The sequence below is a fragment of the Lynx canadensis genome, chromosome B1 (genome assembly GCF_007474595.2).
Source record: "Lynx canadensis isolate LIC74 chromosome B1, mLynCan4.pri.v2, whole genome shotgun sequence".
NCBI lineage: Eukaryota > Metazoa > Chordata > Mammalia > Carnivora > Felidae > Lynx > Lynx canadensis.
The window spans coordinates 48758061-48774651 of record NC_044306.2 but is presented as its reverse complement, the minus strand read 5'-3'; the positions used below and the strand labels follow the sequence as shown (position 1 = coordinate 48774651).

The 16591-nt window shown below is 44.2% G+C and overlaps 1 protein-coding gene and 1 pseudogene across 1 annotated transcript in view; both read right to left on the bottom strand.

The window, feature by feature from the left end:
• PTK2B (protein tyrosine kinase 2 beta) overlaps nucleotides 1-16591 on the bottom strand; it is a 126052-nt gene that overhangs the window by 46020 nt on the left and 63441 nt on the right. The window contains 1 exon segment of the mRNA XM_030312656.2: nucleotides 15249-15489. Within this exon segment, the coding sequence (XP_030168516.1) occupies nucleotides 15249-15452 (204 nt within the window). The 5' untranslated portion in view covers nucleotides 15453-15489.
• Nucleotides 1457-1560, bottom strand: LOC115513243 (annotated as a pseudogene).

The following is a 16591-nucleotide window of genomic DNA, read 5'->3' as shown; positions in this document are numbered from 1 at the left end:
CTTTGGTGGGACTAAATAAGGTAGTATAGGATGTAAATAAATAGAGCATATATTAAGTTATAAACATGTTAACTGTCTTCTCCTTCATCTTCTAAGGGGGTTTATTTGCACCAACCAATTCTTGGACTTCTGTAGCATAAACTTAGTGATGGGAAGGGTAAAGTGGAGAGGTCTAAGTCCAATTGGGTTTGACTTACACTGAAAGAAGCAATGACTGAAGGGAGAAAAATAACATCTTGAAATAAACAATAGAGGGGAGAAAGAAAAGAGGCTGCCTGGGCCAGAATTCAGGAATCCAAAAGTACAAGTAAAGACATTTCTGGATAGCAGCCAACCTAAATGGATATTAAGAAATGATTATGAGAATTTTAAGAAATTTTGCTATCTTGAAAGTGAAACCCCAATGCTGTTTTTCTCCTGAAGAGGATAAAATTTTAAATTGATTTTCAATTCTTTTTAGATGATATACTAATAACATTTGTGACACTGTGAAAATATGACACTGTACTGAGAATAGCTTCAAGGGAAAAGGAGGCTGGCCAGCTTCATGCTGGTTACAGATACATAAGGAGCTTAGCACAGTGGTTGGCACAGAGTGGGTCTCAATAAATTGTGACCATTATCATAATGGGTAGGCAGAGGAGAAGGGATAGGTATGGGATCAGAAGGGTCAAGCCAACTTGGGGAGCTGGATTAATTAACTCAAGAAATCTATAACTGAGATATAGATTTGGAGATCCTGTAGGTCACGATCTTGTGGTTTGTGAGTTTGAGCCCCACATGTGCTGTCAGCACAGAGCCTGCTTTGAATCCTCGGTCTCCCTCTCTCTCTGCCCCTCTCCCACTCGTGCGTGCATTCTTTCTCTCTCTCTCTCTTTGACTCTCTCTCTCTTGCTGTCTGCTCCTCCCTTGCTTGTGTGTGCCCTGTCTCAATAAATAAATAAATAAATAAATAAATAAACTTTAAAAAAAAAAGAATTAAAAAAAATTTTTTTCAGAGCCTAAAATGGAGTCCAAGCATGCCTAGGCCAGAGGGTCTTGAGATTCTCCGTGCCTGAGAGGGAACTGGCACCTTCGGAGACCCACCCCATGGTAGTGGCTAAGGGAAGAAGAGGGAGCCATGGTTGCCGGTATTCCAACAGCCATTTAGCTGTGTACAAGGAGCACAGGTGACTGAAGAAAATAGTTTCTGGCAAAGGGATCTGATGGTGTTTCCAAACCGAAGCCAGTACTAGCAGCAGCAGGTGGCTAAAGTGTATAAATGAGCCTTGTAGGATGTCAGGTCATGGCCATGAAGAAGTTGGCTGGGAAGAAATAATGCAGAGAAAAGTGACTTCCTTCTGCTTGGAGCAAGCAGGCCATGAAGGGTTTTGTTCTCAGGGCAAAAGCTCACTATAGCAGGCTCCTTCCTTCCTCTTCCTGTCTTCCACACATAGAGCCAGGAAGTAAAACCCCAAGAAAGTACAAAAAATCAGGTCAAAAAGGCAACAAGAGACCTTCTCTTTAAACTGATAAGAACAGATACTACACTTGATCTTAGCCAAAAGGCCGAGAAGTGATGAGAAAGGATTTCTCTTTAAATGACTCAAACAGAACATAAGAGGTGTCTCTGAGCAATAAAAATATTCTGTTAAAATAAGACCATTCTGTCAAATGTTTGGATTTACTAATAAACCACAAGGAAGGGCTCTTGATGTCCAACTGAAATTTGGGAGGAGTGAAGACCACTACAGATCAGTTAGGAAAGTATCAGGTGGATTTCACATGCTTCTTTGAAAAATCACCCTACTAAAATAAGTCTTCAAGGAATGATTTTTTTTTAAGTAGTCTTCATGCTCAGCACAGAGCCCTACCCGGGGCTTGAACTCACAACCCTAAGATCAAGACCTGAACTGAGATCAAGGGTTAGATGCTTAGCCAACTGAGCCACCCAGGGTGCTCTAAGGGATGATTTTTGTGATTCATTTGTAAGGATGTAGTGTGTGCCTCAACAGGAGGGGCTGGTCACACGGGTCACTTCAACACATTGGTGAAATTTTATTTCTCGCACAGGGTGATGGGTCCGGGGTGATCATTTCACCATAATGTTCCATAACTCACATCTGTGAGTCTCAATGGGTGCAGCTGGCATTTGGGGCCAGACGATTCTTGGTTGTGTGGTACCATTCAACACCCATGGCTGCAGCCTGAAAAATACTTTGCCTCATGCCCCAGTGTCTCAATGTGACAATCAAAAAAGGAGGCCCTTACATTGAAACACCTTCCAGGAAGCGTGGAACAACCCCCAGGGGGAACTGCTGACTCATCTCTTCAGTACCTGTTTTCTTCTGCACAGAGAAGTCATTACATAAGAGAGCCTCTCAATGATTCCTTTCCCTGCATTCAACAATTATGCATTGAGCCTGTGACACATATCGGCCCCATTCCAAGTGCTATGGATATATGTGGATGTAGCAGTGACAAGACAAAGTCCTTGCCCAGAGGAGCTCTCATCCCAGTTTGATACCAAAGAGATATACATGCTATATCAAGAATTGGAAACATGTTCATATCTTTGACTGAGTTCTATGCCTGGAAGCATACTCTGGATTGAATGTCTGTGTCACCTCCAAATCCATATGCTGAAGCCCTAATCTTCAATGTGATGGTATCTGGAGGTGGAACCTTTGGGAGGTAATTAGGTCATGAAGGAGAAGCCCTCATGAATGAGTTTAGTGCCCTTGTAAGAGCAACAAGAGAGAGATGAGATCTCTCTCTGCCATGTAAAGACACAGCAAGAAAGTGGCCAGGTCTGGAAGGAGGCCTCACAAGAATGCAACTGCCATCTTGGATGTCCAGTCTCCAAAACTGTGATAAATAAATTTCCATTGTTTAAGCCTCCCCAGTCTGTGGTATTTTGTTGTAACAGCCAGACCAGACTAGGACAAAGCATAAACTGCGGAAATGACTCAAAATACAGAAGGGCGCCAGGGTGGCTTGAGCATCCAACTCAGGTCATGATCTTGCGGTTCATGAGTTCTAATCCCCTGTTGGGCTTGCTGCTTTCAGCACAGAGCCCACTTACGATCTTCTGTCCCCCTTTCCCTCTGCCCCTCCCCTTCTCACACACACACACACACACACACACACACACACACACACACTCTCCCTCTCAAAAATAAATAAACTTTAAAAAAATGACTCAAAATACAGAAATACCCTGTGTAAAAAGAAACTCACTGTAGAAATTTTTTAAATAGCAAAGTCCTCACAGCAAGCAGCCAATCTAAATAGTTTGAAAAGGGCCATGAAAATAATGGGAGGGCAGCACAAGGTTTATATGCTAGTTTTAAAAATTATCTAAAGAGATAGGAAAACTTTTGGAAAATGGTTCTATTGTAATAAATGGGAGGTATAGGATATGAAATCATATACAAAGAATGATAGTGCTAGGAGCTGAAACAAACAAATCCAGAATGAAATATATCAAAATGTGAACAGTGCTGTTTCGGGGTGGTGCATAGCCACACATATGTTTTTATTCTTCCAGGTTTCCTGTGTTTGAACTTTTGTATACAATGTGGTAGTTCAGAGGATGACCTCAGGAGTAAGAAACTGTTTTATTTCTGATTTGCTTTATGAATTTGGACAAATTAACTTCTCTGCTCTGGATGCTTCATTTGTAAACTGTAAACATTTTCCTATATCATGGAGTTCTCTCGAGGAGTAAATGAGATGATATAGGTAGAGAGAGAGCTTAGTGTAGTGCCTGTGCACAGTAGTGCTAAATAAAATGCTATTAGTCGTAGTGGATGAACATACATTCATTTTATAAACTGTTGGATACCATTTGCTAACATCGTGCTGAAGATTTTTGCATCTATGTTCATGACAGATATTGGTCTGTAGTTTCCCTTTCATGTATATCATTCATAAATTCATTTTATAATTGTAAAAAAAACTCTTCAAAAATTATTGTTTTAGTTCAGCTGTTAAAATAGGCTTGGTTGTGCAGATTAGGCATTAAAAAATCATATTCAAATGGTAGGAGCAGACATCATCTTTCAGCTTGAGACAAATGCCATAGTATATGCCTGTGTGTTTGGCTCATATGCTACCAAGTGTAGAATTCATACCCTATGTATAAGATCAACTTTTAAGAGACAAATAAACTCCTTGTAAAATATAAAACTCTAAAATTAAAATGCTGGCTAGCCAGTAAATTTCACAGAGCCAGAGAGAAGAAGGATGGCCAAAATTCACTCAAGACATGATGAAAATGAAGTTGAACAGATATTTTGCTTTCTAGATCCTAGAAAGCAGAGCTCACTGATGTAGCCACAAAAATATAATCTCTGATTCTACAGACACTCAAATATTCAAATGTTTATTAAGCTTGTAAATCTTAGGCTGGAATTTTGGAGCCTTAAGTAAATTTAGAGATTCCTTAATGTGACTCTGTTTTTAAGTGAAGAAAGTGAGGCCCAGGGAGGTCAAGTGACTTGTCCAAGAATATCCAGGGAATTCTACTTTGGGCCAGCTGAAATTCTATTACCCCTCCTACATGTTATTACTTATGAATGGCAATCTCCCTTCCAGTCAACTTCCTATTTGGCCTTTATATCAAGTGATCTGGAAGATTACTGATCTCATTTGAGTACTCTCTAGGCATCAGCCCATTCATTCATTCATTCATTCACAACATCTGTTAATTGCCCACTCTGTGTTAGGCTCCATGTAGGCACTGGGGATATAATGGTGAGTAAGACACAGGCCTCCTATCTCCCAGAGGCCACCTCTGTTTCGAGATGGACAAGAGGCAGTTACTGTCAAATTTAGATAGGGACAATGGGAGATGGCCATCTCCAGCCACCTGATGCCCACCCACACACTTCCTCTTCTCCTCTGCCTCAACCAGCCTTCTCCTGTCACCCCTTCATAGATCTTTTAAAAGTATTTTGTGAATTCCTAGACCCTATAACATGACCTCATACCCCGGGGCTTCCCACCATCTAAGTGATTCTGATCATCCTTTTCCAGAGAATGTTGAGCCAGATGGATATTCTGCAGGCAGAGGTTGAGTCCTTTGAGGCAGTGACCAGTCTCAGCCCCTGAGATTCTAATTCAATGAATTTGGGATGGGACTTGGAAAACTGGTATTTAAAAACTCCCTGGTGACTCATATCATCTGCCTCATCTAGGAAGACCATTGTAGCGGATATATAAACCAATCTGCCAGCCCTATTTACAGCACTTCTTGGACATTTACTGCCATAGACCCAAGACATTACCCCCTGTACACATCAGATCAATCGGAAGCTCTCTCTTCCCCACTAGAATTTGGAACTGAGACATGGAATTCTAGCCAGTAAATCTCTATTGGCTTTATAAATGGAATGTATCCATCTATCCATCATTAAACAACTACTCATTAATTCATTCAGCAAATTGGGGAAACAAAAACAAGTCCCTCTCTCATGGAACTTATTTTGTACTGGGGGTGGTGTTAATACATATACTAATATCTCAGGTTCTGATAAGTACAAAGACAAACAAAGCAGATATAGTCATCAGAATGGGGATGGCCCACAAGTCCTCTCCGATAAGGGGGAATTTGAATGATCTCCAAAGGAAGTAAGGGAGGGAGGAGTGGCTTTCTTTGTGGGGCTAGAACCTTCCAGGCAAAGAAACCGTATCATACAGAGTCCCTAAGTGTGCAGCCCCAGTGTACTTGGTGTGTTTTTGCAACTGTGAAGAGGCCTGTGGGTCGAGGTAGAGAGGACTGAGTGAAGTGACAGGAGGAAAGGCAGAGAGGGCTAGGCCAGGGCTTGGCAAACCTTTTCTGTAAGGTCCCGGTTATTAATATTTTAGGCTTGAGGGCTATGTGGTCTCTATTGCAACTACTCAACTCTGCCGTTGCAGCTCAAAGGTAGCTATAGATAATATGTAAACAAGTGAGTGTGACTGTGTCCCAATAAAACTTTATTTACAAAAATGGGTGGTGGGCCATATTTGGCCTGCAGGCCATGGCTTGCCAACATTGGTTGTCAGCCAACGTAAGACCTTTGGATTTTATTTTCAGTGAGAAAAGTAGCCATTGGACAGTTTAAAGGAGAGTAGTGAAAATAAATAAATATAAACAAACAAAAAATAAATAACAGAGAGAAGTGAAATGTTCTAACCTATATCTGAAATACATCTCCACAGCTGACTGATATTTTAAAGATTCACCATAGTCGCTTCTTGAAGAATGGACCATAGTGGGCTATGGGCAGAAACAGTTAGCAGGCAAGCACATCATTCCAGGTGACAGGTCGTGAGAAGGAAGTGGTTAGAACCCGGGTGTTCTGATGGTAGGGTTGACAGGATTTCCGGAAAGACTAAATACAGTGTGTGAGAGAAAGAAAGAATTCACAAATGCTTCTGAGGTCTACAGCCTGAGACACGATCAACGGAGAGAGCAGAGCTGCAGTTACTGGAGCTAGGAAAGACCGGAAGAGAAGCAGAGTTTGAGGAGGGGATTTTGGGTATGATCCTTCACGCCGAAGTCAGATGTCCAGTGGAGACAGCAAGGTGGACACCTGAGCTGGAGGCATGGGAGGAGATCATGGAGTCAGTGCTATAAATTTGGTCACCAATTTCAAGCTATATGGCTGGGTGAGATTCAGTCAAGGAACCAACCTATGGCATCCCATAGTGTGACAGTGTCATAAGAAACATCCTTCCAGGGCACAGGGTGGCCACAGGACATCCTGGACAGCGGTGGGGAAAGGTGGCATCAGTCCATGCTCTGTTGTCATTTCCCAACACCTAGGTTTCACTTCAGTGTGGGTGTGTAGGTGTGTGCAAAGTGCTCACACTCACCTGTGTACTATATACATGAATCTGTGTATGCTGGAATGGGGGTACCACCAACAGACACTGTGATCCTAACTGATGGCTGCAATAGGTTGAATGATGACCCCAAAGAGATATGTCCAGTCCAGAATCTGTGAATATAACCTCATTTGGAAAAAGGGTCTTTGCAGATGTACTTAAGTTAAGGATCTCAAGCTGGGATCATTCTAGACTCCCTGGGTGGCACCTAAATTCAGTGACAAGTGTCCTTCCAAAAGACATACAGACAACAGGTGCACAGAGGGGAGAAGAGGAGGGGATGTGAAGACAGAGGCAGAGATTGGAGTCCTGTAGTCCTAAGCCAAGGAAGCCTGGAGCCACAGAAGCTGGAAGAAGCCAGGGAAGAGTCTGCCTTTGAGTCCTGCCAGCCCTTTGATATGGGACTTCCAGCCTCCAGAATGGTGAGACAGTACACATTTCTGTTTAATAAGCCCCTGGTTCTATGGTAATTTGTTACCACAGCCCTAGGAAACAAATACAACAGCTATACAAGTTCTGAGTTCTCAACACACCTAAGGGATAGTTTTTAAAAAGTGATCGAAGAACAAAATAATAAAAGTTAGCATAACTTATCACTCTGAGAGCATTCATTCTGATGTGACAAAAGCCTCTGTCTAACAGGGACGCTCGGCAATGCAACTGCCAGATTAAAAATAGAAACGTAAGCATAGGCACCTGACTGCTAATTTGTCGATATAATGAATGTAGGCATCCAGATAAATACAGAGAGGCTCAGAACTCTGCGTGCTTGCCTGGCGCTCGCCTCTGCAGGCGTCTGTGGGTGGGTGGGCTGGCCTGGTAAGCAAGTGCAGGAAATGGGGAGGGGATGCAGAAAGGAGGAGGTCCTTGTTCATGTGCCTTTTTTTATATCACTGTGAGAGTCTCTGTGGTAATGTTTTGTGGTCTCCTGGCTGAACCCTTTCCTCTCAGGTTTTCAGGGACTGTCCTTAAGTATAGTGCACTAGCCTTGCGTGGCTTTGTGTATTCTCCTTAGGGCAACCTTTCTTTTAGAAACAGCAACTTTCTGGGACAAGGATTTCCTCTTGCACTTCAACCTTGTGGTCTCACCCCCAGGGACATCTGAAGGAGGGCAGCGGGGCTTTCTCTGGGAACAAAGAACTTGAGACCATGAACTTTGGGGCTGGAGACACCTCCTCTGACCACATGGGGTTGCTGACCCTGTGCTGTAGTCCATTCAGGTTGATGTAACCGAGTACCGCAGACTGCAAATATTTATATCTCATGGTTTGAGATGCTGGTAGTCCAAGATCAAGGTGCCAGCAGATTCAGTTTTTGGTAAAGGCTCCCTCTCTGGTTCACAGATGGCTGGTTTCTCTCTGGGTCCTCACATGGCAGACAGAGCTCTGGTGTCTCTCCCTCTTCTTGACAGGACACTAATCTCATCATGGGGGTCCCACCCTCATGATTTCATCTAGTCCTAATCACCTCCCCAAGGCCTCACCTCCTAATATCATCACATTGGGGGTTAGGGCTTCAATACATGAATTTGTGGGGTTGTGGGGGACACAAACGTTCAGTCCATAGTACCCAGTGTCTGGTTAAGTGACAGGTTTAAACTTGAAACTAACATGTGTAGGGCAGGGACACTGGGTCTCAATATCTGAAATGTATCCTTCTGGGAATATTCTTGAATGTATTGTATATACAATGACCACTGGATTTATAGGTGAGGTCAGTGACATTGGGGCCAGATTCTGCCTTGCTCACACAGCAGGCAAGACGTGCTGCAGGCCAACCCTGCAGCCTAGAAGTCTTGCTGTGAGGGACAGGATGCAGCTAGACCAGGCAGAAGGGCAAATGCTGGCTTAGTCTCTGTTCTCCCCAGGGATGTAAATGTGGATTATTAGTAGAATGATGTTTCAGGACAAAACAAGGATAAATCTTGAACATGGCTTTTCAGCATGACAGAGGCTGGCCAAGGGAGAGGATTTTAGAGGTGTGGGCCCCCCCAGCACTCTAGTGACCACACCATATTGCAGATAAGTACTTAATTTTCTGCTTGAGGCCCTCCTGTATGAGACACAGAAGTCCCATGATGAGCAGAAAAGCCTACGCAGAGAGCGGGTCAGCCGACATCAGGCAGAGAGAGAAAACACCATGAGCCAGCAAGTCAGTATGCCTGGCAAAGACAAGAGTGAATATGGCGCTTACAAGTAGTGACATATAATTTATCCTCCAAATCATGATGTTCTTGAGATTGGCAGGGGTACTGTTAATGATCATCTTTAGATAGTGTGTGTAAACCAGGACTATCTGACATAAATCAGGATGTAAGGTCAATCTACGCAGAAGAAGATGGGGTGGGGGGAGGAGAAAGGGGAAGGGAGGGAGAGAACAAGAGATGGAGAGAGAGAGAGGAGAGGAGAGGAAGGGAGAATGGGAATAAAAGAGAAGCTAGTAAGAGTCAAAGAGAGACGCCCTGTGTGGGCACGCCTGGGTGGCACTCTGCTAGTTGTTTACAAAGTGTTATCTTAACCTCTTTCCCAGACAAGCAAATTAGCATGTTAGAGAAATATATAATGATATAAGCCTCCACTTGCAACAGAGAGTCAGAGCTTCCAAACAAAAAGAATTTCTCACGAATAACAAACAGAAGGGAAACCAAAACTCAAGAAGAGCAAAATACATTTCTCATTTGGCACTCACTCCCTTCCCTTCAACACCTGTCTGCTTTCTGCTGGATCCTAGGCTCAAGGGCCAGCACTTATTTACATAGCTTTTAACAGCCCAGAGAAAACATCAGGAGGCTATTGCATTCACATAGAAAGATGTTGAGAACAAGAAGGAAAACATGAAATCAGCAAGAGCACATGGCGGTAACTGTTTTGGAAATGTGCTACCACATGGACCATGCCAGGGTGATGCTCTGTTGTTTCTACTGGATCAGACACAGCTATGTGGGGGTGTCAGTGTTTCAGATGTGTTCTTATGGAAGGACAAGTGCTTGGCTAGCTGAGCATGGGGAGGATGGTGAAAGAAGACAGGAGCTGGAAGTAGAAAAACCCATCCAAGCACAAAGCCCCACTAGGGAAGGAGCGTGCAGGAAGAAGTCGGGAGCAGGGGGGGGGGCACTCCCCAAGAGTCTCAGGCAGGAAAGCTGGGTCTGGATCTGTATGCAACTGTACACAGTGTCCACAAACGGGTTCTGAAGAGCAGAGCTGTTCCTTGATGTTTAGACCAAACTCTTTTGTATTTTAAAATGCTCTCACAGACCCTCTTTCTTCCTATCAGAGCACTTGCCTCCATTTGTCAAGGTTCATTGACTAGTGTGAGTCGATGTCAGGCTCACCCTTGGCCTAGAAGCCCCATGAAAGCAGGGGGTGCATCTGTTTTGCAGTATGATGATACTCCCAGGCCGTAACTAGCATGGTGCCAGGTGCATGGGGTATCCCACAAATATTTGTGGAATGAACCAAGACATTATTTAAGACTCTTTCATTAATGATCTCGCCCATAGCCATGTCTCCAACCACCACCCAGAGGCTGACAATACTCAACTGTTCATCTTCAGCCCCATTCTCTCCTCCAGAATTGTGAATCAAAAAGTCTGCTCCACATTTTCATGTGAAAATGTTAGAGCATCTCAACTGCACTTGACAGGTCCCAAACTGAACTTGTGAGCTGCTTCCTCTCCAACCAGTTTTTCCTCAAATATTTTTTATCTTAGGGAGTGGGACCCTCTTCACCTGAACCAGGGCTGCCACCTTCATCTTCTTCATTCCTGCATCTCCTGTCCATCCGCAAAACCTTTCATTCATATCTCCTAAATTCTCTAGATAGTAATAATTTATCTCCATAGATCATGATGGTTAACAGTGCAGGCTGAGGAGATGTGGTGACTGGGTTTGAAAACAGGCTCCGCTACTTGCTAGCAATTTGCTTAACTACTCGGCACCTTGTTTCCTTATATACAAAATGGAGATAATAATAGTATGTGCTTCATAGAGTTCCTTTGAGATAAGTTCCTTTGAGTAAGATAATACATATGATGTCCTTTCAAAAGTGTTAGCTGCTATCATCACCACCACAATTATAATCATCACCACCATCATCACCATCATCATCAACACTATCATCATCACCACCATCACCTCAATGTCATCACCGCAACCATCACCACCACCATCACCACCACCACCATTACCATCAACATATCGTCACCATGACTGTCATCATTGTTACCTTAATGGCTATACTCCTAATCTAAGTTATCATCATCTCTCCTATGGGTCACTTCAATAGCCACCTAACATCTCCCCACAACCATTCTTGCCTTCTTCCAACATATTTTCCACTATGTAACTCAAGTGATCTTTTAAAAATGCAATCTCATGCCATTCATATGTTTAAACTACTAAATCAGTGGCTTCACACAAAAGATGAGATGAAACCAAAAAATTTTAGCATAGTTTAAATAGCCAACCTTGGATATCTCTTAGCCTCAAACCTGCCATATACCTTCCCACTTCAGGACCTTCCAGGTCCTGTCTACCTGAATCAGAGATGGCGTTCTTGACACCTCCCTCTTCTTCATTCTTGCGTGTCCTATCCTCTGCTGATATATCTGTGCTGGAAATACGCTGTTCCCTCTGCCGATAACACTGTTCCTCTTGCCTTCTCCTCTTTCCTTCCCTCCACGGTCAAAACCCCTCTGAAATATTGGTTATACTCACTGTCTCCACTCTCCCATTAACTTCACAATGGCTTCTGCCTCCATCTTTCCACTGAAATTGCCCAGCAAAAGAACATGGCCACTGTTACTGAAGCCAACGAACTTATTTTTAGCCTTATCTGACTTGACCTTTCTGAGTGTCTGAGATTGCTAACCACTCTTTCCTCAAAGTTTCCTCCACCTTTGTATCCCCTGCCTAATCTCTTGGTTCTCTTCATCTTTCTCTGGATAATTCTTCTTTTTCCTTCATCTAACCCTTTTTCTCTATCAGCCTCTTAGAAGTTGCTTTCCCAGGGTTTCCTGATTATAACTCTTCCTCATTTGCTCTACTCACTCTCTGTGGGTGATCCCATCCATTCACATCATACCCATTGCATTATGACTCCAAAATCCTTCTCTCTGGGTCCTTCCTCCCTCCCCAGCTCCAGGCCCATGTTCCTCCATGGGGGCGTTTCATAAACACTTCAAACACAACACATATAAAGCTGAAATCTCAGAACATAACCTTCCTGTCTCTGTTGGTATCTCAATGAAGGGCTCTGACACCTATTCAGTTAACCAAGCAAACGCATGAGTCATTCTTGTCTCCTTCCTTTCTCTCCCTCCCTACATCCAGTTAATCATCAAATTCTCTTAACTCTGCCTCCTTAGATGTACTCAGATGTGTTGACTTGTCTTTGCTCCAATGCCACTCCCTTAGTTCAGGCCCTCATCATTTCCCACTTGCACTATGGCCACAGCTCCCTAATCCATGTCCCCAGCCTTTCCTCTCTCCTGCCCTTTTTGTGCTGCTATCAGAGTTGAGGGAAAACATATCCCCAAATTATTTTCCAGAGAACTAGTGGCCCACCTTTTAAAGGAAGGGTTTCTTAGGCAAATAAGAAATGACTTAGTTAAGAAAACATCTCCTCTGTGGCCCTTTTTTAGTGATTTACCACACATATCAGCATATTTAAGGCTCTGGGAAGTCCTGTCACAAAGAATCTATTTGGAATTGTTTAACCAAGCATTTCCCAGACTTCTTTGACCATAAAATCCCTTCTTCTGGACATACTTCCTAACATCTTGCAGGATATTATATACTGTTCGAAAACACCAATCTGGCCATCTTACTTCTCTCTTTGAAAATAGGACAGGGAAGTGGATAAACATTAAAAGAAGACAAATTGAGCTTTATTCTATGAGCAATTAAAAATCCTTGGACTTCTGAGTGGGGGAAATGACCTAATATTCACTTAATCAGTAGCTTCCAATGATCGAGCTCCTACTGTCTGATAGGTTTTTCTCATCTACCACTTCAGTTCTTACAAGACTAAGGTGGGTATAATCCCCAAGTGAGGAGACTGAAGTCAGGTTGGTTAAGTATTGGGCCTAAGGTCATATAACCTATAAAGGTGGAGTCGTCTCTGGCTCAGGGTCTAGTTGGCTTCAAAAAAATTTTTTTTAATGTTTTATTTATTTTTGAGACAGAGAGAGACAGAGCATGAGCAGGGGAGGGACAGAGAGAGACGGAGACACAGAATCCAAAGCAAGCTCCAGGCTCTGAGGCATCAGCACAGAGCTCAACGTGGGGCTCGAACTCACAAACCACGAGATCATGACCTGAGCCAAAGTCGGATGCTCAACCGACTGAGCCACCCAGGTGCCCCAAATTGGCTTTAAAGCCATGGCTGTTTGCAATAAGCAGGTGCCATTTTACCTGCAGGGCAGATTGGAAATAGGCAAATCTAAGGCTTGGACATAAATTCCTAGAAGGCCATCACTTCTTTCTTTGTTCTTCTTTACCTTTGCTCTCACACCCAGATAATGCCTTGAGTACTAGCCATTCTTCTTAGGCTTGGGTCCCATTTTCTTTTCTATAGTCCCACTATATATATATATATATATATATATATTTTTTTTTTTTTTTTTTTTTTTCTCCTTATGCACTCAGCACATCATCAGCTCCAGGATAGCTCCTCTCTTGCTTAAAAACTTTGTGTTTCTCCCTAGTGCCTGTCCAAGTCCAAATTTCTCAGCCTGACATTCTAAGCCCTCCCTTAACTGCCATCAACTTTCCTTTCTGATCTTAACTTTGACACTTTTCAAAATATTACACATATTACCCCAACTGAACTACTCACTATTTAGCAGCCTTCCTGCTTTTGTTCTTGCTCTTCCTTACTGTTGGAAAGTACCTATCTTTTGGTGTCCCTTTTCACTATAACTCCGTAGAGCAAGTCCTAATCTAGACCAATCAGATGCTCTTAGGTTTTCAGCGTAAAGGGCAAGGAGGTGCCCCACCCCCTCCAAACTCAGAGGGCAGGTTAACTTCTGAAAATTAAACTAGTAAAACCCACAGTGGATGACATCAGCCAACTGCAAAGATAATATACCCAAAGGAAGTCTCAAGAAGCAGGTAGTTAAGGAGATATGAAAACATCTCCCTGGAAGAAGGTACCCAGCGCTTATTCTGAGGACACAACACTACCTACATTTCAGGAACCATAAGATGAGCAAACAAAGCACTTTCAAATCAGTTACAGGGAGCACAGGGAATAACTGAACCGTGATCAACTGTGCTAACTGGCCAAGGCAGTGACTCAATCAATTACATTCTGCTCTGGTGTATTGAAACATAGCTTGTGCTGTAATAGACAGAAGGCAGGTAAGGAGAAAAATGTGGAGTGGCTGCTTCCAGCACCAACTAGAAGAGACACTGAGTTTGGGGGATACTGACTTTTGGGACAGGGGAAGGATCGGGGATGAAGGGATTGGAAAGAGTTCATCCAGCTTTCTCAAAGCTGGTTAGTTTTCCCCAAAGTCCTGTGTTTCCTTTGTTCAAATGACAAACCCACCAAGGCACCTTTTGAAAACCAATCTGGCTTTCTTTTGCATCATCAGAAAGGGATACACTGGGCAGTGAAAAGGGATATCCTCAGTGTATCTATCTCATGGGGTTCTTGGGAGGATTCAATGAGATAATGTGTGTTGAGGTACAGATATAGGCTGTACAAAGTAATTGTTCTATAAATGCATGTGTTTAAAATTAGTGTACTGTAGGTCTGCCTTTGACGACAAGTTCTTATACATCTGCTTAAGGTAAACTGGCTTCCTGGCATCTAGGTGCCTGGATGATGGTGGGCACCCACACCTGCAAAACAGGCTCCATGACCCTGGATGAGAATGAGCCAATTGAAGCCTTGTCTTGGAAAGGGCCTGACAACCATCCACCTGGTCTAGGGCATCTGTAGTTCATTATCATCCTCCAACCTCCTTTCTCTAAGCGCTAAGCATATGTCTTACACCATTTTTGTTCAATTTTCAATGTCATCACTTGCATGTATCTCTAACCCCAATTCTGTCAGAGTGTATACTCCTTGAGGATGGAGGCTCTTATGTCCCTTGCAGGGCTTCAAATGTGATAAATCTTCAATAAGTTGAAATGAGATGAATTAAAGATAAGGCAAATGATCTTGGGTTCAAATGAAGACTATAAAATCTGTCCCCCCAGTGAACTTGGTTGCAGACCCCCAGGGAGGGGAGCTGGTGCTACAGGCTGAGAGTGTCTCTCCTGGTGTCCCCATCCCAGAGAGTGGACACAGGAGAGCCTGCTAGGCTGAAGGAGGGCTGTTCAGCTGCCCCAGAAGGGGACAGACAGACCAGAGGCAGACGATTGGATAGAGCCCGCCACACTTACCTGGATCTCTGTCTGCACAGTGCATTTAACCAACTTGAAGTTCTTCCCGGTGTTGAAGCTGTTACTATAGAAGCACACCTTGAGGATCCGCACGTCTTCCTTTTCCACATCTACTGGCACCACCACCATGGGCTCTGGGGGGCCTTCAGGCCGACGTAACGTGCCCACCTTCACTCGGCTCAGGGGCTCGGACACCCCAGACATTCTCTCAGGCGGCAGCTAGGACCGGCACATCTCAGTCCTGTGGAGACAGCAGAGGGACAGCCCCGAAATGAGTCCGAGTAGGCCCCCATGCCTCATGCCCCAGGGACGGCACCCACCAAGCTCCAGAACCCAGCAAACCACACTTGCTCCCATTCTCAAAAACTCCCCTTAAAGGCATCCAGCTTTATTGACTGGGGGAAGCTGAAACACAAAGGAGCAGTTTGCATCAACATCCGGGTATAAAACCCCGGGACCTTGAGTTCTCGGGCTGACAGCATTCTCTTCTAGAAGCCCCTCTCTCCATCACATTTCTCCTCCCACACTGACTCCAGGCAAGAGGCCCACATTTTGCAAGCGCAGCTGCGGGAGGAGGCGGCCACAGCATGGTTCCAAGGCACAGCTGAGCAGAAAAAGCAAAGAGCGAGACAGTAGAAAATAGCAGGAGAGAAACAGGGACAAGAGAAGAAGCAGAATCGGAGAATGGGTGGCCCGGAGGGAGCCTCAATGGAGAAGGCAGGAAAGGGCCCAGGTGGGGGGCCCGTCCATGAGCTGATGGCATTGTCTGCCCCCACCCGCAGCTGCCAACCCGAACTTCCTGGTCAGGAGGCCTCAGTCCCACAGGAACTCATCATACAGCACATGGTTCATTGCACACAGGAGAATTCAAGAGGAATAGCACTCCCACAGTTCAATGTGGGAGGTCCTCTGCCAGGTGGGAGAGGACTAGGCTGGGACCCTAGAAGATCCAGCCCAGTTTGGATGACAGTTTGGTCAACACTTCCATAGACTGTGAGAATCCTAGGAATCTTGAGCTCTCTCTGAGTCCCTGCAAAATAGCTCCTGTCCTCTTGATCCAACACAACCCTATAGGGTTTACTTCTCATTGCTCTAAAGCAGGAACACCCCAAGGAAACAATGCAAGTTTTATCTGCAGGCTGGTGGTGTCAACCTTGGCTCCGCATTAGGATCCCCTGGGAAGCTTTTAAGAAAGCCTAAATCCGGCTCTGTGCCCAGAGATGGCCACTGAGTTGGCCTGTGGGGAGACCTGGCATTTTTAAGTTTCCAAGGGTTTTTCTAACATTTAGCCTGGGCCGGGAGCCACCTTTCTCGACTAACCTTAGCTCTCATTCTGAACTAAT